Below are 23442 nucleotides of genomic sequence, written 5' to 3' on the forward strand. Positions count from 1 at the left end.
GATCAGTTTTGAACATTTTAAGCTTGGAAAAATAAGGCACAACGTAAAATTCCTTAAACGAGATTGGATGGACTTTGTTAAGAGTCCTATCAACACATAGACACTGAACATTTGGTAAAAAAAACTCGATTTCTCCTTTATCGTTGTATTTTGTCAACTGAGTGATTTCAGAAAGCTTTCCAACCTGGTTTGTATAATAAAAAATACAATCACGATAATGGTGTGCTATCTTTGAAGGCAAAGATAGTAAATACCTATTTGTTGCAAAAATATCGATTACTTTTGGGAATTGAAAAACATACGAAGTCTCGACGAGTTCTGTAACAAAGAACTCTGAATATTTATCGGTGCATTGTAGTTTTTGGTAATCAACAACGCAGCGTCGCTCGATTCTTTGCAAAGTTAATGAATTCCATGCAGTGAACACTTTTATAACTGCATTGAACATAAGATCCTCATCTTTTACATATTCTGCTGTAATAAACAAACCAGAATCAGAGAAAGAGCAATGATTAACGACATCATCTGACTGTAAACATAATAACAAACGTCCATTGTTAACATCCCATAACTTTACTTCAGTAGATCCATCACTAGTTACCAGTCTATTTCCGGTAGGTGAAAAGGAGCAACAACAGATGTTTCCACGTACAAAACAGGATTTCTTTGTTAATGGATCGTAATTTTTGTCATACAGGGACATAAATTTGTCTAGATCATCTCCATCATCCCATTTATCCAACCTTGAATCATCGAGTGCAGTGCCTAAAGTGCATCGTTGTTCGAATTTTGGAAGCTCAAAAATAGAGATTTGACCATTTTCATATCCTACAGCAAGAAGTTCTTCATTGGACGACACACAAAGAGATGTAATGTTAGCACGCAAGGAGACAGTCAAATGATGATGGTTTGTTAAATATGTTGAATCTAAATCCTCAAACCAAACAAACTTTCCTTGTTTCAATAAATCCCTTGCCAATAATCTTTTTTCGTTACTGCCATCAATTCTGTTTGCAATAATTTGTAAATAAATTAAGCTTTTATCATACATATATGAATGCTCTCCCGCCATAAACAAATGAAATAGTAGTTCATCAAGTACATCTTTTTTCAAGAAGTTTCGTGTTTCCTTAATGATTTCACACAATTCAGACCAAATGGTAATCCTGTTAATGTCTTCCACAACCATTAACCTCGCACAAAACACTTTGACATCTACTGCCCAACTAAAGTCAACATTTTCGCCACTTTTTAACATATGATAGACTCCATTCTTCAATGCATATTTAATCATAGCAGTGTTCATCTGATCTTCAAAAATGTTCATCGACTTGATTTGTTTAAACACTTTCTCACAAGCATGCCATAAGAACTTATGACCATTTTTTGGATCAACTGTAAACTCATGCTCTTCATAACCATCTGATTTCAACCAATCAATGAGAGATTTGTGATACACGGTCAAATAATCATCGTAAATTGGAAAAATTTGAGATAGCACTTCACGTATTTTAATACGATCTTTAAACTTCATGTCATCAGAAAAAACTAAACATTGAAAAAGAAAAGACAAAGGCAAAATACTTTGATAAGTCACCAACACTTCAAGACATTCCGTGAAGTTTTTATCGGAAATAACGGTTTTGTGTGTTGATAAAATTAATCCTTTCAATAATTTATTTAATCTCTTGAATTGTTCTGTGTAAAATTTACTCAATCCAGTAGGAACCAATTGTTCAATATTCTCGACAGTTAACTCAATTTCTTCTTTTTTTTAACTCAGTTGTGCGTGGTAAGCGTACAGAAATGAGCCCTCGCATTTTTCAACTAATGACTGAAGAGCGTAGGGATATCCTTGCACCCGAACATTCAACAGATGTCTCAAAAACTTGCGAGGGAATTCTTCGTTGTTTTCATCACGATCATCGTCATCAATGCCAAATGAGTGATCACTGTCATCCATGTCAAATGAGACATCACTGACATCCATGTCAAATGAGACATCACTGTCATCACTGTCTTTTTGCCACCTGTCAGCAATGAAGTAATTACTATTCAACTGATGTCTCAAATACTTGCGCTGGTCTTCTTCCTTGTTTTCATCACGATCATCGTCATCAATGTCAAATGAGACATTACTGTCATCACTGTCTTTGTGCCACCTGTCAGCAATGGAGAAATTACTCTTCAACTGATGTCTCAAATACTTGCGCAGGTCTTCTTCGTTGTTTTCATCACGAGCATGAGTTGTAATTTCCACAGGATTCATGTCTTTCAACTCCTTTTGAACAGGAAGTTCTGGACGACTGGTGATGAAGATTTTAATCCATTTAGGCAGTCGGTCAAACTCTTCTGCAATCAATTCCAACAATTCACTTTTGCCATCAACTTGGCTTTCATCTAAGGCATCAATAACCAAAAGCATTGGTTCATGATCTTCCAATGAATGCAATGGATTATTTAATAAAACACGGAATGCATCGGTGACTGATTCGTAGGAATGTTTTCTCTGTAATTCTTCATTCAGTTTACATTTAAAATCTAATATTGTATCACACATGCTACAGGCCAATGATTCTATCAATATTCGAGGATTCCTCTCATCTGATCGATTATATCTGCAGAAATGAGAAGCAGCAAGTTTCTTCTTTTCAGAATATCGTCGACAAACCTCAGCAGCAAAGACACTTTTACCAACGCCAGGACCGGCAATCAAAATCATGACATTAGAAGCATCTTCACTTGTATCGTTAAACCAAGTGTCGAGTTTTTCAAACAACCATTGTCTAGTGCCTTTAAGGTATTTTGTGTTAAGCTCTTTTATAAGACCTTTGAAATTAAACTTCGAAAGATTCGAACATGTTTTTCCCAGTAACATTTCTCTTGCTTCTATTAAATTGAATTTGGTTGTTACCTCTTGTTTTATTTCTGCAACATCAGCTTTTGTTGGCATGCTTTCTTTAATTTTCTCCATGTCATTTTTCATTTCATTAACATTTTTTTTGTTTTCAGCAAGATCTTTTCTCAATTCTTTCACATCTTCTTCATTACACGAATTTTTCAATATTTCAATATATTTTACTTCATCAGGACTGAGTGGAGCTTTCTTTAATTCATCTATTTCAGTTTGTTGAATACCCAGACCAACCAAGGCTTTTGAGATTTCATCCCACAAGCGCTCAAACTCACTTTCATCTACACTAGTTTTAGTTATGTGACCGTACACTTCGTTTCGATAAAACTTTATTCTTGCAATATTTGCTGAGATTGAAGTATCTGAAGAAGAAGGATTATTCCATCCACCATGTGGCGCTGATAGACCACATATGTTACGCAATAAGACAGTCAATAATGAAATATCAAAGTTTTTAATGTCAGGTGAACCAGTTGATGGATAAAGAAGGTTCCATTGCTTTTTGCTGATGACTTTGAATTTTAGTGATGTCAACTTACTCTTTGTAGAAGGATCATTGAATTTTGCTGCCAAATTTAAAGGGTTTAACAAAGTTTGGAATTTTTCTTTCAAGGCTTGTGTTCCTATATTTATCAAAAGTTTACTTAAACGAGATCCGTTTGCCTCAAACTTCAGTTTTTTAGGTGGTGAAGCCATTTTTCAAGCTAGAAATGAAGAACGAGTTTGTGCAAAAAGCATCAATTTGTAATGTACAAAATGAGCACAAATGTTAAAAGGACAAATTAAAAATAGTACTACAAGTCATTTATAAAGACTTGTGTGCTTCATTTCTTTCTCTCAATAAAAGTTGTGTTCACTGCCTAGTGACATGACCCAGTAATTGATCTTACATCAAGGCATTAAAATAGTTGACTTGATACAATATAAAAACACTTAAAATGATAATATCTTCGCCTACTCGGAGCAAGAGGCAGCAAGTACCTTGAAATAGTAACTCCTAGTTAATAAATAGTATGTCTTATTTGTCTAACAATCGTGTGGTGAAGAGATACGTTGTTCTTTTAAAGTGTTTATATTACGAATTTTAGCCCCCCTTTTTTATTAGCTAAATTGAAAGACCTTGTTTCAGTGATTTTGAATCCGCAATTATAATTGAAATTGGATTGGTGAAAGTGACTTTACGGACGTTCAAAGTCACGATTTTCAGCATTTTTTTTGCGAACTTTTTGATCGGTATGCTAATGACTTGTGACGTAAAAGTTGAACACATATATCAACATGGCGTATTCTACTAGTAATCTTAATAAGAAACGCGGAGGAAAACGCTGTGTTACTTGGTAACCAAATTAAATTAGTTGCGCCAATGATTCAAAAACCGAAGAAATGTCGATGCATCTGTTTCCTGAAAAAGAAACAGAGCCGCAAAGACATAGAAAATGGGTAAATTTTGTGCGTAAACATAGACCAGGTTGAGGCTTCCTCTACCTCGTGTCTGTGTTCTGCGCATTTTGAAGATTCATGTTTTGACCTTAATTTGAGCGTGCAAGTCAAGCTCAAAAGAATGAATCAAGCACATGAATCTCTCAGCAAATAGTGTGTCCACTTATCATGTGCATCAAAGCACCTTCTTGTTTCCAGCTTCTGAAGCATTGGGAAAGCTATCAGTCAAAGTTAATTGGAGATGTGAAAAAAAGTTATGCAGATTTCCAGACATGGTCAGGAGATGGACGCTTTGATTCTATGGGGCACAGTGCGAAATATGGAGCAACACAACATCAAACCTGGTTTATTTTGAATTGCTTCAGGTATTATCGAATGATGAAAATCATTGTTTGTAGTGTTTTTACTTTCAATGATGGAAACATTTTGATTTTTAAACAGGCCAATGAAGTTGGTAGCAGTAATGCCATGGAACTGGAGGGAGCAAAAAGATCTTTTAAGTTTCTTGAGAAATCTGGGCTTACCATGGATGTTTTCATCAGTAACAGGCACAAAGGGATTGCAAAGTGGATCCGAAACGAAAAAAAAGAAAAAAAAATTAAAGGATAACTGGCATGTAAATAAAAGTATTGCTAAACAACTTAAGATGGCAGGTAAATCGAAAGGGTGTGAAATAATCAATGAATGGTTGGGTGGTATTCGCCGACATTTGTATTGGAGTGCTCAAACTGCTATACTTGGCTTTGAAGAGCTTATCATTGCTAAATGGAAATCTACTGTGAGACACATGGCTAACAAGCATGATAACCACCCCGATGCATTATTCCCATCGTGTGCTCATGGTCAGGTCCCAGAGCGGAAATGGATACCAATAGGTAACTTAAAATACTCAGCTAATGTAGAAATTGAATAGTACAAGGTTGTATGTCATACTATAGTCACAAATCTATACATGAAACACAATTTCACAACCTTTTATGAACTATTGCATATGATAAGATATGCTCTATCGTACTCAAGCCAAACATTTTGAAAGGCATCGGCAAACTTTCATCAGATGGCCAGACTAGTTGTCTTGAAGGCTTTCATTCCACCCTGAACCATTGGCATCCAAAAATGACTCATTTTTCATGGCTTGGAACATTTTGCAGGTCAGCATCTGTACTCTAATGTGCCTTCTAACAAATCGGTATGACAGCATTGACAATTACACCTGAAACGTGGGAGCATTGTGGTTTATAAAGTAACTTTATGTATATTACAAACAGGAGAAAACAACAACTTACCATTCACCAAGTGGAATTACGCCATCACTTCGTTGTTCTAATGTCGTAGGGAGAATTGCATCGGGATCATCTGGAGTATGCACTTCATCATCATCTCCTGCGAGCGGTTCATCGTCATATGCGAAGTCGTTTAAATGCTCGACATAACCCACGGATTCCGAGCTCGAATCAGATACGCATTCAGACATCGAATTCGAATTATCTGAGCACTGATTTGAGGCCATACTTTCCGGAAAACTTGTTTTTTTAATATTTTATTGAAAATACCGTCATTATTTGTTTTTAAGACAAGAAAAACGACAACAAAATCACCTGCTATAATATAATATTATATTGACGGAAACAGACGTGTTCAACTATCTACGTCACAAGTATCAATATGGCGTCGTAAAAAATTCGCAAATAGTACCCGACTTTGGAGGCAAATTTAAGCAACTTATATTTATCTGTTTAAGTCCAGCGACAAGTCATAGTTCTTCAAATAATGCAAATTTTCAATTAAGCTCATAAAAAAGGGGGGCTAAAATTCGTAATATAAGCACCTTAACAGGATATATCAAACTGGTTTGCTGTGTTGTATAAATATATGCTTATTAACATTTTGATAAGACTATATTGCTGACGATTCTGTTCCAATTTAAATTTATGCTAGACTGCAGTTTAGACGACACCCATAGCTTGTTACCGCGGGCTCGTTTTTGCTTGGGATTATAGGGTAGGGTTTGGGTCAGCATCCAAGGTGTCCGCTAAACTGCAGTAGTCCCCCATAAATTTTAGAAATGTCAATTTACTCTTTGTAGAAGGATCATTAAAGTTTGATGATTGAAGGTTTATAATGATTTGCAATGCTGTTTTTAAGTCTTGGGTTCCTTTATTTATATAAATTTTACTAAAACGAGATCCATTTGCCTCAATCTTCAGTTTATCAAGTGGTGAAGCCATTTTCAAAAAAGATATTTATTTAGAATATAATGCTGTAAATACTCTGACTTACTTTTAATGGAAATCGAATCTTTGGTTTTAATCGTGAAACCTTTATTTGAACTTCAAACTAAAAACAAAGAAAAATAATGGTACAAAAATAAGTTACAAAACTTTAAAATTAAACAAATCAACTGCCAACGGAAAAATTTATATCAAAGTTCAAATATAAAACGTTAGTAAAATCTGTGATACAATATAATGAGTAGCTAAACAATAATGTTTTAAAATCAATGTTTTACAGAATTTTACTTACCAAATATAACCCAAAACGACTATTTCTACTTTTCAAAACTCATTCCTTCGTTCCACAACGTAAATTCACAGTTTTATAATGAAATATTTCTTCGTTTTTGTCTTTCATTGTATTTTAGTGTAGACGTGTTGTATTCAAATGTAAGGGATGGGCTCTTCACGACATCCTTCTGATTCACTTCCTTGTAACTGGATACAGCTGAAATGTAGAGAATAATCATGTTCATTGTCCATATATGGTTCTCACCAGATTTATATTTTTTACAGACTTTTATAATAAATTACCAATATGATTCCGAAAAATTATTAGAATAAAAAATAGGCCAAAATGAATCCAAATATCGATCCAAATAGCCATTTTTTGTCACAGTTTGAGTTTCCAAACCAAAGATCAGCAGCTATAGTCAGACAATAGTTGATACTACTTGAGTCAGTCATTTTCAAACGAATAAAAGGATCATTAAAAAATACATAAATTATGTTGAATTCTTTGTAGCTTTAACCGTTTTGTGCTCATAAAAATTGTAAAAACTGAAAAACAGAAAAGAAATGAGCAACAGACAGTATTTCTGGCCACGTGACCTGGCTGGTCGTAAATTTTATCAATTTATCAATAATAATATGGACGATGTAAAACTTATCAGTATAAAATAGTATACGGGAAGTAATTTTCATAAATAATAAAAACAAGTGAAGTATCTTTCTCTTTCTGTAAGCACGAACATTACTAAAAAAGTAAGAGCATTGTAAAATGGGAAGTATAAAGCATTGAGTTGCTGAGGAAGACTTTTTTTCCAATCGTGGCAAAGAGGAAACTTTGTAATTTTATATTGTTGAATGTTTAGTATATAGAGGCTGCAAACGCTGTTTCTGGTTGTTTCAATACTCATTTTTGATGGTCGCATTTTATCGACGCATTTAATTAATGCATTGTAACGCATTTAGTTGAAGTCTTGAAGAGACGAATTGGATACACATTTTTTGATTTTAATACTCGTGGCAATGAATCAACGTTTGTCGTCAAAAGAATCGTGATTTAGCATCCCGCACAACAGAACGCTTAGGTTGTGCGACAATGGCACTAAAAATGTATAATTACATATCAATGTGGTAATGTATAATTGATGCAAATCGTTTGTGGTTGATTTGAATAATAAAATATTGCCGTTTTTGGTTGATAAACAGATCATTTGCGTTTATATGATGACACGCAATTTGATAAACTAAGCATAAATATATATTATCGTATTGTCCAAAAGATATAGCGCTATTTATTTTATAGTTTCGTTTGACGTTGAATTTTCTTTTCTCAGAAGTTAGAATCGTCTTATATACAGTATAATATCATCTGTGTATCTACTGAAAATGTGGATGCACAGTCAATGAATCCAAGTGGACGAGTATTCTGCCATTTAGTCAAACCTTACGTGTGTATCTGTGTATCTACTGAAAATGTGGATGCACAGTCAATGAATCCAAGTGGACGAGTATTCTGCCATTTAGTCAAACCTTACAATACAACGAGTAGCTAAACAATACCGCTTTAAAATCAATGTTTTACACAATTTTACTCACCAAATATGATCAAAGCGACTATTTCTTCATTTCCACAATTATTATTTCGTTCCACAACGTAGAGTCACAGTTTTATATTGAAATATTTCTCCAATTTTGCCTTTCTTCGTGTTATAATGTACACATCATTGAAATGCAAGGGATGGGCTCATCACGAGATCATTCTGATTCACTTCCGCACTTGTAACTGGATACAGCTGAAATGTAGACAATAATCATGTTCATTGTCCATATATGGTTCTCACCAGATTTATGTTTTTACAGAGACTTTTAAAATAAATTACCAATATGATTCCAAAAAAATTATTAGAATAGAAAATAGGCCAAAATGTATCCAAATATCGATCCAAATGGCCATTTTTTTGTCAAAGGTTAAGTTTCCAAACCAAAGATCAGCAGCTATAGTCAGACAATAGTTGGTACTACTTGAGTCAGTCATTTTCAAATGAATAAAAGGATCATTAAAAAAATACATAAATTATGTTGAATTCTTTGTGGCTTTAACCATTTTGTGCTCATAAAAATTGGAAAAACTGAAAAACAGCAAAAGAAATGAGCAACAGACAGTTTTTCTGGCAACGTGACCTGGCTTGTCGTAAATTTTATCAATTTATCAATAATAATAAGGACGATGTAAAACTTATCAGTATAAAATAGTATACGGGAAGAAATTTTCATAAATAATCAAAACAAGTGAAGTATCTTTCTCTTTCTGTAAGCATGAACATTACTAAAGAAGTAAGAGCATCGTAAAATGTGAACTATTTACGTTAAATTACGCACATGCATATTTCATGGGAAGTTTAAAGCATTGAGTTGCTGAGGAAGACCTTCTTTCCAATCGTGGCAAAGAGGAAACTTTGTAATTTTATATTGTTGAATGTTTAGTATATATAGAGGCTGCAAACGCTGTTTCTGGTTGTTTCAATACGCATTTTTGATGGTCGCATTTTATCGACGCATTTGATTAATGCATTGTAACGCATTGAGTTGAAGTCTTGAAGAGACGAACTGGATACGCATTTTTTTATTTTAATACTCGTGGTAATGAACCAACGTTTGTCGTCAAAAGAATCGTGATTTAGCATCCCGCACAACAGAAAGCTTAGGTTGTGCGACAATGGCACTATAAATCTATAATTACCTATCAATGTGCTAACGAAAAATTGATGCAAATCGTTCGTGGTTGATTTAAATATTAAAATATAGTCGTTTTGATTGATAAGCAGATCATTTGTGTTTATATGATGAAACGCAATTTGATATACTAAGAATAAATATATATTATCGTATTGTCCAATAGATGTAGCGCTATTTATCTTATAGTTTTGTTTGACGTTGATTTTTCTTTTCGCAGAAGTTAGAATCGTCTTATATAGGGCATAATATCATCTGTGTATCTACTGAAAATGTGGATGCACAGTCAATGAATCCAAGTGGACGAGTATTCTGCCATTTAGTCAAACCTTACAATACAATGAGTAGCTAAACAATACGGCTTTAAAATCAATGTTTTACACAATTTTACTCACCAAATATGACCAAAACGATTATTTCTTCATTCCCAAACTTATTATTTCGTTCCACAACGTAGAGTCACAGTTTTTTATTGAAATATTTCTTCAATTTTGCCTTTCTTCGTATTGTAATGTACACAATATTGAAATGTAAAGGATGGGCTCATCACGAGATCATTCTGATTCACAGCTTGTAACTAGATACAGCTGAAAGGTAGACAATAATCATGTTCATTGTCCATATATGGTTCTCACCAGATATATATTTTTACAGAGACTTTACCAATAAATTATCGGAGAAGAGATCAGTTACACGAAGGTCGAATAACGCTATCCATTGAGCTGAGTAGCAACGTTTTTGAGCGCTTCAAAAATATCTTAAAAGGGAAAAATGAACGATTCGAACTGAACAATAAATGAAATACAATATTGGTTCTAGAATTACGAAGTTTCATCATCATAAACAAAATATAACCATGCACATTCACAAATTTAAAAAACTACTATCCAATGGATAACGCTATCCACGCTTCGTGCAACAGACTACAGTATAAATTTAAAAAACTACTATCCAATGGATAACGCTATCCACGCTTCATGCAACAGGCTACAGTATAAATTTAAAAAACTACTATCCAATGGATAACGCTATCCACGCTTCATGCAACAGACTACAGTATAAATTTAAAAAACTACTATCCAATGGATAACGCTATCCACGCTTCGTGCAACAGGCCCCAGTATAAATTTGAAAAAAAATTTGAAGAGAATAAAAACCAAAATTGTCGAAATGGAAATGGCGAAACTATTTTTCTGAAATTCCAGGGTCAAAGATCAAGAGGTGTATTGATGTAATAGGTACTAAGCACCGATCGGCATAACAGACCTTCAATTTCTTATTGTCGTATTGTAAAGAATCTACGAAAAATTGACAAAACTTTTAGATTCAATAGATGATTAACTTCATTAAACTCCTTGAAAAATATGGGTATGTACCTCATACGGTTTTGATACATGGTTGGATACTCTTTTCTGTGATGATTTTTGTAAGTAATTTATAATAACTTTATAAAATAGAAAGTTTGATAAAGGCTTTGAAAATTAAATTAATGTCCTGTTTTTATAAAAGATCAAACTGTCTTCCTAGCATATTTTTTCTTATATTTATATAACAAATAGCTCTTTCCCTTGAAAGAGACATCGTTCCTGCAAGTTCAATATAGTACGAGAATATTTTTTGTGAACTCTATGTTATATCTGGTGTAGGTGACGTAATATTAAAAAAAGTAAAAAATTAGACTAAAAATGTAAAAAAACATAAGGATACAAATGTCGTTATCCTCGTTAAATTCCTCAAGGATACATCATTTCCCTCATTAAATACTTTAACAGTTTGACATTACTTTTATAAATTTCTTTATAATTTGTATTTGAACGTTTCCATCAGTATTTATACCAGTAAAGCAACTACAAATAGTCTCGATAATTCTGTCAATTAAACGCCTCTCTGGTTCAATAGAGTCTGGTGTATCACCAACAATATGACCATAAGCAATGAGTTTCTAAGAACAAAGAATATGAAATATAGAACTTTATATAAGATGAATGCATGACCTACATAGACATATGGAGGAATAAAGGATTTAGGTGAAAAGACACATGGGAGCTTGGAGGATTGGATATGAGTAAGTAATGTGGATAGATAAGGATAGCAATAATGACAAATTTTTTGAAGCAGGATCCTCTAGCTTATTCTGGGAGGAATTTAGGAGGAAAGTAATAAAAAATGTTTTGTAGCAACTTTATTTTGTGCTATCCAATTGTAATGGCTTAGAGACAACTCAATGACAATGTTTCCGAGATTAAATCTATTTCTTACAACTAAAGACTCCAAGTGTCCTAACACATCAAACAAAAACAACTTACTTGTGTTCAGTCAAGTGCAATGGTAAAAATCCTGGCACATTATGTTTGACAAACTTTTTCATTGATTAAATTTATTCCTAACAACTAAAGATGCCAAGTGTCTTTTCTGTATATTACATATTCTTTATTTCAGCTAAGAACTTTGTTTTGCCACCAAGGGGAACTCTGGTATAACAACATTACGACAAAGCAATTTATCTCAGTATTACCTACTATGACTGTAATTACAACTGACCTGTAACTCAGCAATAGTATCTTCATCGTCTCGCTTGCTGGTGCTTGGGAAAAAGACGACATTGTCGATCATTTGGATAAGTTCCAATTGAACGACACACTTAATGATCAATGAATTGAACATCATCCTCTCCGTCTGCACAACTAAAATAATGAGATGATTTTACGACGTTAAAGTACATACATGAAAAAATTAAAAAATGTCACTCGGGTGTTTGTTGAACATTTCCGTGTTCACGCTCGGACGATTTTTTCATTTGTCGGTAAAAATCGAACTTTTGAATATGCCAAACAAAGGACTAATTTATCTTATTAGAGGTCCTCTAAAATATAATAAAATAAGCAACGAATGCAAAAAAATAAAACAAAAATGAGTTTCTTAAGTTAGTGCTATTTTTTATGAAAAATAAATGTTAACAGGAGAACTAATTAGTAACATTATCAGTTGTATTAGTAACAATTAGCAAAATTATTAGTTCAATCAGTGCTAATTAGTAACATTATTAGTTCTATTAGTAACAATTAACAACATTATTGTTTCAAACATTGGAAAACATGTAAATTTTTAGAACATAAGCAGTTTTAAGAAATGTTACATGACGTCGCTTTTCACTTCAGATTGAGTTTTTCAAACGCATATATCAATTATACGTTTTGCTACGCCTTTCCAATAAACCAAATGAAAATTAAACACGTAAATGGCAGTACGCTGAGACAACAAATTATTAATCTAAATTGATTTCTAACACATAGTTACCTGGTTCGTGTTCTTCGACAGGTTCAAATCGTAAACTAGGCGTACTATGTAAACTAATGCTGTCTTGTTCTTTGGTTTCTACAACTGTTTCTTGAGGCATTTCCTCCTCTGTTTCATTCAAACCTTTTGACGATTGCTGACCATCTTGTTCGTCCTCGTCTGAAAAATAATACGGAAAATTTTCACTTGCTACTCAAAAAATGCAAGCTGTTGGTCCATACGAGTTAAAGATTCACACGAGCTATATTGCAATATGCGAACTTTTGCTTCATATGAGCTTTTAGTTCATATGAGCTTTTTTAAAATGCGAGGTTTAGCTTACCATGAAATATTTTCCAATCTTATAATTATGGAGACAATTGAAGAAAAAATTTTAGTTTAAAAGAATTCACAAACTTTTTATTTACCTTCCGGATATTTGGGCACGATATCATCCTCCAAGTCGACAGGTGACATTATCTACAATATACGTCAATTTTAAGGGTAATAAATACATAAAACAAACAGAATTGTTATGAAAGTTTGTCAATAATTTTAGAATGTCGGACTTTAAAACATCATAAAAAGGGGCGGATTACATGATCCCGGTAGACGGGATTCCGCCAAGCGTTATATCATTTTGGCAAATGGAAACGATTCAATACTTATCATCAGATAAATTTTCTCAAGTAATTAAACAATATTCTGATTTAATAACTACGCAAAACATTTAAAATTAAAACAACCAATTTGCCATAATTTGACAATTACAACCGGAATGACGTGTGGCGCTTCGCAAACATTTGTAATTTTTAACCTTGAGGTTTTGGCTCTTTTCAATGCCTTGAAATCATCAGGCTAGCTCGCTATCCGGGCCAACTCATCTCCATATAATCAGGCCCCAAGTGTAACTTACCTTGAGTGGTGATGACGCAGGAGTGACATCAGGTGTGGGTAGACTCATTACTTGTTGGTCAGCGGGTCTCCATTTCAATAGTTCGTGAGGTACAGTTGATTCAAATATCGTCTTTACACATTGACATGTCTTTTCCTAGACGTCTTCGGAGAACGTGCTGCCATTGGATATGACGAGATTTTCCAAACAATTGGTACCAGACCTCGCTAACTGCTCGTTATCTAAAGACATGTATTGAATGAACGAACAAAGCAGGACATGGTGTTACAAAGCATTTACAGTCGAACATGTAAGAAACTCTGATACTTCTTGTATACTAATGTACCTCAAACCAAACCAATCACAAACTGTCATAGTTTAAACCAATCACTAACTCTGATATTTCAAACCAATCACTAACTCTGATATTTCAAACCAATCACTAACTCTGACACAACGAACCAATCACCAAGGCAAATGCCAAGCACAAACACTTTGCGTAATCTCAAGCTTACCTTGTTTGACACACCACTCTAGATGGCCATACATATCATCAAGAAGAATTTCAGCAAGAATATCAAAATACTGAGTAAAAACATCGATGATAGCATATAGAGCGTGATTACAAGTTGTTGTCATCCATTCTGATTTCTATAAACAAACATCACAAATTTAAAAACATCCTCAGTTGATGTCTCATTTTATAACAAGGAAATATAACACCTTATACACGGACTTTATTCTATGTAAAGGAAACGACCTTCTCGCAGTTTAACATTACTCCCTCCTGATTTAAAGGCAAAAGCATTCTTTACAGGTGGGTAACTTTCACAAACGAGTGTTTCAAACCTTCCATACTTGTACAAATCGTTTACACAAAATGCAACTAGTGTGTGAATAGGGAATGCAAGGGGATAAGAATGGATAGAGAATGAAGTAGAGACTCTAGAATGAAAGTGGATAGAAGTGAATAAGAAATAGAGGAGGATATGAGGGGATCATTGAACTAAAATACATGGAACGCTACATGAAGCAAATAATTGAAGCCAAATCTTACACCCAGACACGCGTGTTTAGTGTCTCGAGATTCTCTCGCGGAGTGAAAATTGATTGAACTACACACGCGTGTCTGGGTGTAAAATTTAGCTTTAAAAAAACACTACGGTTTTCTATTACATGTAGCGTTCCATGTATTTTAGTTCAATGGAGTGGATACACAATTGAAATGGATGAGTGAATGAGGAATGAAGGTGGATAGACGTGAACACATGAAATGAATATTATTCCATGTAGAACTGGATAGTCGTGTATGTAAGTTGACTTTTTGCGATATAATGCGTGTTTTTGGCAATCATAGACAAGAAGACCACAATAACGACATATTATAAACTACGCGTTTTGAACGGTGGTCGATTACGGGAGAATAATGTGCCGACAAAAATGTTTCTGAGCCAATCAAAGCGCGCCATTTTGCCGGAAGTGACGCTTGCCATATAATAAGAGCACAATAATGACAGTTTTCTAACCTCCTGCCAATCTATCTGTCTGTCTGGTAGTTTCATGTTGTCGAAAATTCGAAACACGACTTTAAACACATCACGCCACCAATGTTGGAGAAACGTGTTCCCGTATGTTTTCATGATTTCAAACATCACGGTTAGGCCTCTAGTTGATGGATGGAAAATAGCTCACATTCAAATTATACAATACATACTAATCTATACAGTACATACAACTCAATATTTCCACCATGCCTTGTTCTGTCATCTAGTTTACATCGGTTGATGATACACGAAAGCTCAAAAAGGACTGGAAACCCTCCTTTTACCCAGATTCTGTCCTGCTCTGATATCCCAGCATCCTCTACTCCGTAGTCTTTAAACATCTGTTTATAAAAGAAAAGAAAACAGACGCCATTGGAAAATGCTACACGAAAAAGCGATTGAAATAGATAATTTCGATTTGATTTGACCTAAAGTGGTTAGCTTTGATGTGATTTTGCAAAAATTTAAATCATTTCAAAGGTGAAAAGAAAGTAGATTTGCAATCGTCGTACCACAGGATTTTCGGAAACAAATTTGTCGCAATTTCGTATCAGTCTTATTTCTTCCATACTCGTGTCCGGAAAACTTGCGTTGCATGCGAATTCCGAGAGAGACTTGACGGCATCTAGGAAAGAGTCGATGGTCGCGGAGAAATAATTCTCAAAAATCGTGGCTGAAAGAGAAAATGGGGAAGATGTTTATACACTGATAATCTTGTGGGATAAATGAATCTGTGGAAGCTTTGATCTACAAGTGACCGTTAAACAGTAGAGAAACAGGGCAAGAAAAGTTCAAAAAACTCTGCCTTTTGACACTTAATTTGCATCAAAGAAAAAATGTTTCATACATTTATTTCATTTCTCCATTAACTCTTGTTTAATTTTCATTCATACATCATGAGGCGAACATCCAACGACTTTATGGTAAATAAAAGTTTACCTTGAAAACTTATACGAATATGGCTGAATTACCATGGAAAAGAACGAACACATAAAATTCTTGTTGCAGAATAAACGAAGCTCTCTGTCACATCCGAGAAACACATTTACTTAAACGATATTCAAATTCAATTTGAATTTAATTTAATATTTTACAGATGTCTAAGTAGTTCAAGATTGGAAACGGATTCACCATCATTTCTTCAAACATGTGCAACCATTTTTATTTTAAAATTTTAAAATTTTCACCGATACAAGAACCTTACCCAAGAGCACAACAGACAGGTCGGCAGTAAGATTAGAAGAAAAACCTCCTTCCTTAAACTTCAAACCTGTTGTTTGAAAAGCGAGTTTCACGCTTTCTTAATCATGATCGGACGCAGCCAAATGAAAAACGCAGAAAACATTTTTCCAACCAGATTTGATGTTTGCGGCTTGCGAGTGCACCATTTTTGTGACACATCGTACGACCATATCACGAATTGTGGAAGAACTAAAATGTGAAAAACAAGTTATTGATTCAAGCAAATCGTAGACAGAAAAAAGCAGTCCTTGTTGCCAAGTTCATAAACATATCGAAGAAAGAATTTTAATCAAATCCTTCCAATTATAACAGAGAAAACAGAGCGATTGATTGAAAGACTTCCTTTGTAAAATTCTTCGTAAAATTCCAACTTGGAAAAGAAGCTACAAACTCTGCTACAAATTTTGTTTATTTGAGAGAAAGATTTTCAAGCTGCAAAAAACTTTACATTTTCTGACAGAATTGACTCCTGCATAAACATACCTGTTTTTCTTCACTATGTATTCAAAGGGTCGGAGAAAATCCTTTTGAAATCGGAAATTTGGCAATTACCCTTTTCCAAGAATTTCATGGATAATTGTCGCAAAGAGTCGACACAGAAGAACGCAACTTCTTCATTAGGGTTACAACCACACTAAAATGGCACATAAATTATCTAAGATGGAGAAGTACTATAAAGTAAATCGTTGAACCCGGGAGTATCGTTATATGTTTGTAAATGTAGATCGTCCAGGTTAATAAAGTCCTTAGAAGGACTGTTTTTGTTGTTGTTGACTGACGTCTCGACAACCTTAGCGGTAGTCATCTTCAGAGTCAAATGAGGAGTAAACATCGGGTTAGCCGTATTTGTTATCTGGTTCTTACGTCATTGTATTGGGTGTACAGGAATTGTGTATTGTCATTGTGGATCAGTGTGAAGTGAAATATTTTATTTTTAGTTGTGATGTGTGATTTAGGTGTGACGTATTTAGTTGTAATGTGTGGGTGTCAATTGTGTATTGTCATTGTGAATTAGTTTGAAGTGTAGTGTTTTTAGTTGATCGTTTGTTTGTATTGTGAATAAGTCGTTTGTAAGGTGCCGGTAATTGCTGTGATCTGTTCACGGGGGTTTGTTCCAAGTTGGTATACCAACTTTCTAATGTAAGCCGTTGTCTATAGTCAGTACTGTAAGTGATCCATTTTGCCGAATCCCAGTCAATGTTGAGCTTTGTGATTCGGTGATGTTCGGCAATGTGATTAGTTTTGTCTTGTTTCTTAATAGCTCGTTTGTGGTGAGTAAGTCTTATGTTTAAGTTCCTGCCAGTTTCCCCGATATAGGAGGCGTGGCAGCCGGAGCAGTTTATTTTGTAAACTGCACATTGTCCTTCGTGACTCGGAGCAGTTTATTTTGTAAACTGCACCTTGTGCACCTTGTCGTTCGATGACTACCGCTAAGGTTGTCGAAACGTCAGTCAACAACAACAAAAACAGTCCTTCTCAGGACTTTATTAACCTGAGGTTAGAAGCAGTTGCAAGTTAGTCAGTGCGTCAGTTACAGCTTGAAAGTATACTTTAATCACATCGATTGTAAATCATGTCTAAACGTTTGTACTCGGACATTGTAAAAGTCCGGCGTCCCTGGCACGAAGTTTTTACCACGCGTTAAATGAAAATTCCAACTAAAAGTGCTTCTTATTGGCGAAGTGGTGGTTGTTGTAACATAGATAATATTTTTGGTTTTACTCATTTCAAAATGATAAAAGTTCTATAGAAATGAAAAATGGTAATTTTCTATAGCGGTGGCATTTGTTCAGAACAGGTTACACCAATGACAGAAAGAACAATGTAAATAACTTTCGTATGATTTTTGTATGAAATATTTCTCATTCTGGAATAAAATCTTTTCTCTCGACCCAGGATTATGTCGTAACTAATGCTTCTAACACATGTTTCATTTTTCTCTACGATAGCGCCATTCAAGTGAGTCTGTTCGTTTTACACAAATAGTTTTTGAAAGATTTTGTCTATCGTAACGATGTGTGAAAAAACAGTTTGCTAGCTAACATCACTTTAGAGAAATTGAACATAAGAAAACAAAATTTGTTTAGTTGGACGAAATGATTTTTAATCTTTCACCAAACAAACATCGCATATTGTGCATGAATTATTGGGAAAATCAAATATTGTATTATATTAACATTAGACAAGAAAGTATAGATTCTTGTGCAACATACCATCTGATTCGAACAAACACTTGCCTTTTCTGGATACAGCTATTCTTTCGGCCGTCTTACTTCTTTCTTCTTTGATTACCATACATGAATTGCATGTGCAATGTTTATATACACAAAATTTTTTGTGTCCTTTTACATCGACGAGTATACCATGATTCTTGCATTTTCTACATTTGGGAGGACTCCTCTTGATTTTGAGGTTTCTCGGACTCTTTGCCATTTTTTTTAATAAACTTTGAGAAGCCTCCAGCACGTCACGATGAAGAATGACTACAAACGAACAAATCAAAACTTATGTAGGATATGCAAATAGCATAATTACGATGACGTATTGCGTCACTAGCCCACATTCATTGCACTCTATATCCCCCAGATTAGCATATTCTTCATGATAAAATTAATGCTGTTTGATGTGTCAAATTACTTACACCATGACAGAACAGAAAACTAACCCACTCCATCACCAGGTGAGAGTAGAATAATCAAAAGATCTTAAAGATAACATTGGTGATTTAAAGAAAATAGCTTTTACATGAAACATTTTCCACAAACGAAAATGACTTTGTGACACACTACGGCTTCTTTAATGACTAAAATAAAACTGCACTATATGAAAAGTAAGAATTGTAATGGATAAATCATAGTCGGCTTTAAATTCAGTCTTGCAAAGGTTCTAAGTCGTTGCTAAAATGGAAAGTAAAAGGAAGTTATTTATATTAAAGGACATTGGCAACGAAAATTTTTTCATACGTTATCATAGATTGCTATGGAATACTTAATTTCGTGTTTTCGTGTCTCTTTGAATTATCCACTGAATGACACAATATAAAATAATAGTATTATAATAATATATAGCACATTTTTTCACTGGAATTTTAAAACAAAAACAACGTTTAATTTGTTATTTGTATACATGAAAGATTATATAGTTTTATATAGGTGATAAGCTATAAACCGCTATGTTTTGTTCTTGACTGTAAAGTTGCGTTTATCCGTAATGTTTTACGTGCACAATGTATAAGTACAATTTTCGATTAACTTTATAACTTATGAATGAATACAAGTTTTGGGTGGATCACTCATGCATTTTGCTTTTGCGCAGTTTGTGACAAAACTTCGACAATGATATGGCATCGCAATTGCAGATCATAACAAAGAACATCAAAGAGCTTCTGTCAAACAAAGAACATCAAAGAGCGTCTGCGTTATGACATGAACGTCAAGTACACACCAAAGATATCCGTAACATTAGAGTTAACGGAATAGGTGCGTCTGTAAAACGCCATGCCGTTTTAACAGCTGTGATGGAGACACATACTTTTAGAAATATAAAGATAATTACTGCACATGTGTGTATTTATACAACATTGCTCATTATTGTTCTAGTCGAGAGGTAGTTCATTGTATCTCTTAAAAGCATCATTTAGTTTCGTTTTTATTTTAGCTTTTTCAATGTTTATTTTCGACGTAGAATTGTTGACATTTACATCAAGTAGTGCATTGGCAGCATTGTTAAAATTCTTTGTGAATCAAATGAATTAATTTCTGCTAAAATGCTAGACAACCACGACACGCTAATGACAATAGCAGGTATAATTTTTCCGCCAGGATTGCCACTCTTCGATTTTAAACGCTTTTTGCCTTTCGTAAATCGGTCCCTATTTTCTTCCGTTTTTGTCTGCAAAACAGCATGGTTTGTTTCGAGCTTTTCGCGATTTCCTTCCATGAATTCGTAGTTTTTTGTAGGTCTTTATAATCCCTTCTAGACGAGTCTTATATATATGAGGGTATTTCCTAACTTCTTCCGCTAATCTTTCTTCGAATCCATCCATGATATAAAATTTTTTCATATTTGTGATAAACATATGCTGAGACAAACACAAATGACTAACCACGTCTTATTAGGTAGCCAATTATCTTGCGCGACAATTCGACAAAATGTCTGCGACGTTACAACTTTTTACGAGGCGCACGTGTGCGACAATACGGTGAAATTACGTCAAATGTTACTTCCGTTTTGGTGATATGACGTCATATTCCTCATGCGACATGGCGCGCGACACTTGTCGCACGAAGTATAAATTAGCCTTAAAGGCCAATTTATACTTCTTACGACATGTGTCGCGCGACACTCTGGCTTGTGCAATCTATGGGCACGCGCCATCCGACAATCAAATAAAGCATTTATAGTAAACGCGACAACCGCGCAAAATCTGCATACAAATTGAAAATTATGTTGACATTTACATCAAGTAGTGCATTGGCAGCATTGTTAAAATTCTTTGTGAATCAAATGAATTCATTTCTGCTAAAATGCTAGACAACCACGACACGCTAATGACAATAGCAGGTATAATTTTTTCGCCAGGATTGCCACTCTTCGAATTTAAACGCTTTTTGGATTTTCTTCCATTTTTGTCTGCAAACAGCATCCTTTGTTTCGAGCTTTTCGCGATTTCCTTCCATGAATTCGTAGTTTTTTGTAGGTCTTTATAATCCCTTCTGGACGAGTCTTACATATATGAGGGTATTTCCTAACTTATTCCGCTAATCTTTCTTCGAATGCATCCATGATTTAATATTTTTTCATATTTGTAATAAACATATGTTGAGACAAACACAAATGACTAACCACGTGTTATTAGATAGCCAATTATCTTGCGCGACAATTCGACAAAATGTCTGCGACGTTACAACTTTTTGCGAGGCGCACGTGTGCGACAATACGGTGAAATTACGTCAAATGTTACTTCCGTTTTGGTGATATGACGTCATATTCCTCATGCGACATGGCGCGCGACACTTGTCGCACGAAGTATAAATTAGCCTTAAGAGTATTTTACGAACGGACTAAAAGCATTTTATTTGCGCGTTTTGCGTCCGCCGTCCGCGTCCGCTTTTTATCTACACCCTACATAAATTATGTTGAATTCTTTGTGGCTTTAACCATTTTGTGCTCATAAAAATTGGAAAAACTGAAAAACAGCAAAAGAAATGAGCAGCAGACAGTTTTTCTTGCAACGTGACCTGCTTGTCGTAAATTTTATCAATTTATCAATGATAATATGGACGATGTAAAACTTATCACTATAAAATAGTATACGGGAAGAAATTTTCATAAATAATAAAAACAAGTGAAGTATCTTTCTCTTTCTGTAAGCACGAACATTACTAAAGAAGTAAGAGTATGGTAAAATGGGAACTATTTACGTTAAATTACGCACATGCATATTTCATGGGAAGTTTAAGGCATTGAGTTGCTGAGGAAGACCTTCTTTCCAATCGTGGCAAAGAGGAAACTTTGTAATTTTATATTGTTGAATGTTTAGTATATATAGAGGCTGCAAACGCTGTTTCTGGTTGTTTTAATACGCATTTTTGTTGGTCGCATTTTATCGACGCCTTTGATTAATACATTGTAACGCATTGAGTTGAAGTCTTGAACAGACGAATTGGATAAACATTTTTTGATTTTAATACTCATGGTAATGAACCAACGTTTGTCGTCAAAAGAATCGTGATTTAGCATCCCGCACAACAGAACGCTTAGGTTGTGTGACAATGGCACCACAGAATAGATACATACAGAAGGGCCACTCTCGTCGGAACCTTTGAAGATTTTGTTGTCAACTTTTAGCCCGCAATCAGGCATCGCCGCCATGTTGGCAGCAAGATAACTCCAGCAAGTTCGTAGTAGAAAATATAGTAATGTGAAACAGTTCGGCGCGTCCTAGATAATTATATGGCTATTCCATTTTTGTTTTGTGTATGCCATCACGAGCAATGTCAAAGAAGGTAATTTTGACAACTTAGGTCGAATCGCATCGTTAGAATACACGTTTTAGAGTCAAAATTTGTTATTGTGGTCTGATGCTTTTGCCAACTTGCCAACATTCAATCATGGTTATGCTTGTATTGCGAGTTAGAATGAAAAGGATGATCAACTTTGTCTATGGAATTTTCCTTGTAGTAAGTTTGTAGAATGTTACAAATGCTTGACTTTAGCGATCTTTTATTAGAAGAAGAAAACTCGCGATTTGCAAATTTGATGCCGTAATAAATTCGCATTCAAAAAGTTTGATTGGGTTGAACATTTGTGTGGTAATATCAGATATGGGGTCCAACTTCTACAGTATGTCACAAAAATTGAATGTCACCAACGAGAAGCAATGGTTTGTTCACAATGGAAGAAAAATATTTCTAATGTTTGATCCTCCACATCTGCTCAAGTGCACAAGAAATAACCTCATGAACAGCACCTTTCAATTTGGAAAATATTCGGCTTGCTGGAAGGACATTGAAAATTTTTATGAGAGAGATAAATCTCTATCAATTAGAGCAGCTCCTAAGCTTACAGATAAGCACCTTCACCCCACCAATTTCCAAAAGATGAAAGCTAAATATGCTACACAAATATTCAGCCACACCGTTCCTGCATCGATTTGCACATATTCATCAATTGGAGCACTACCACCATCAGCCTTGGGTACAGCTGAGTTGCTTTTCAAATTTGATTTGCTTTTCGATTGCATCAATAATTCCACACTGAAATCAGCAAAAGAACAAAGAAGTGCAATAAGCAACAGCAATAATCACATTGCTTTTCTCAAATAAGCAATGTCCTTTATCCAGGGAATCAAAGTGGTAAAAGATGGTAAAAACATCACAAGCAGAATCAAATCAC

The 23442-nt window shown here is 34.5% G+C and overlaps 2 protein-coding genes and 1 pseudogene across 2 annotated transcripts in view; all 3 read right to left on the reverse strand.

Annotated features, from left to right (window-relative positions):
* Window positions 1–23442, reverse strand: part of LOC124451166 — a 194047-nt pseudogene that overhangs the window by 49162 nt on the left and 121443 nt on the right.
* LOC124450956 (brefeldin A-inhibited guanine nucleotide-exchange protein 2-like) overlaps window positions 1–23442 on the reverse strand; it is an 82531-nt gene that overhangs the window by 28277 nt on the left and 30812 nt on the right. The gene's annotated exons all lie outside the window — the stretch shown is intronic.
* On the reverse strand, window positions 1692–10160 carry LOC124450953. The gene is made up of 5 exons (XM_047001605.1): window positions 9984–10160; window positions 8452–8648; window positions 6878–7075; window positions 6635–6691; window positions 1692–3618 (listed from the first exon to the last, which is right to left on the reverse strand). Exon 5 carries the CDS (start codon window positions 3608–3610, stop codon window positions 1775–1777), a length of 1836 nt encoding a protein of 611 aa, XP_046857561.1. The 5' UTR covers window positions 3611–3618; window positions 6635–6691; window positions 6878–7075; window positions 8452–8648; window positions 9984–10160; the 3' UTR covers window positions 1692–1774.

This window comes from Xenia sp. Carnegie-2017, unplaced genomic scaffold (genome assembly GCF_021976095.1).
Source record: "Xenia sp. Carnegie-2017 unplaced genomic scaffold, XeniaSp_v1 HiC_scaffold_24, whole genome shotgun sequence".
NCBI classification, from domain to species: domain Eukaryota; kingdom Metazoa; phylum Cnidaria; class Anthozoa; order Malacalcyonacea; family Xeniidae; genus Xenia; species Xenia sp. Carnegie-2017.

Coding starts and splice junctions, on each gene's coding strand:
- LOC124450953 (XM_047001605.1), bottom strand. CDS start 3,610: ATGGCTTCACCACCTAAAAAACTGAAGTTTGAGGCAAACGGATCTCGT.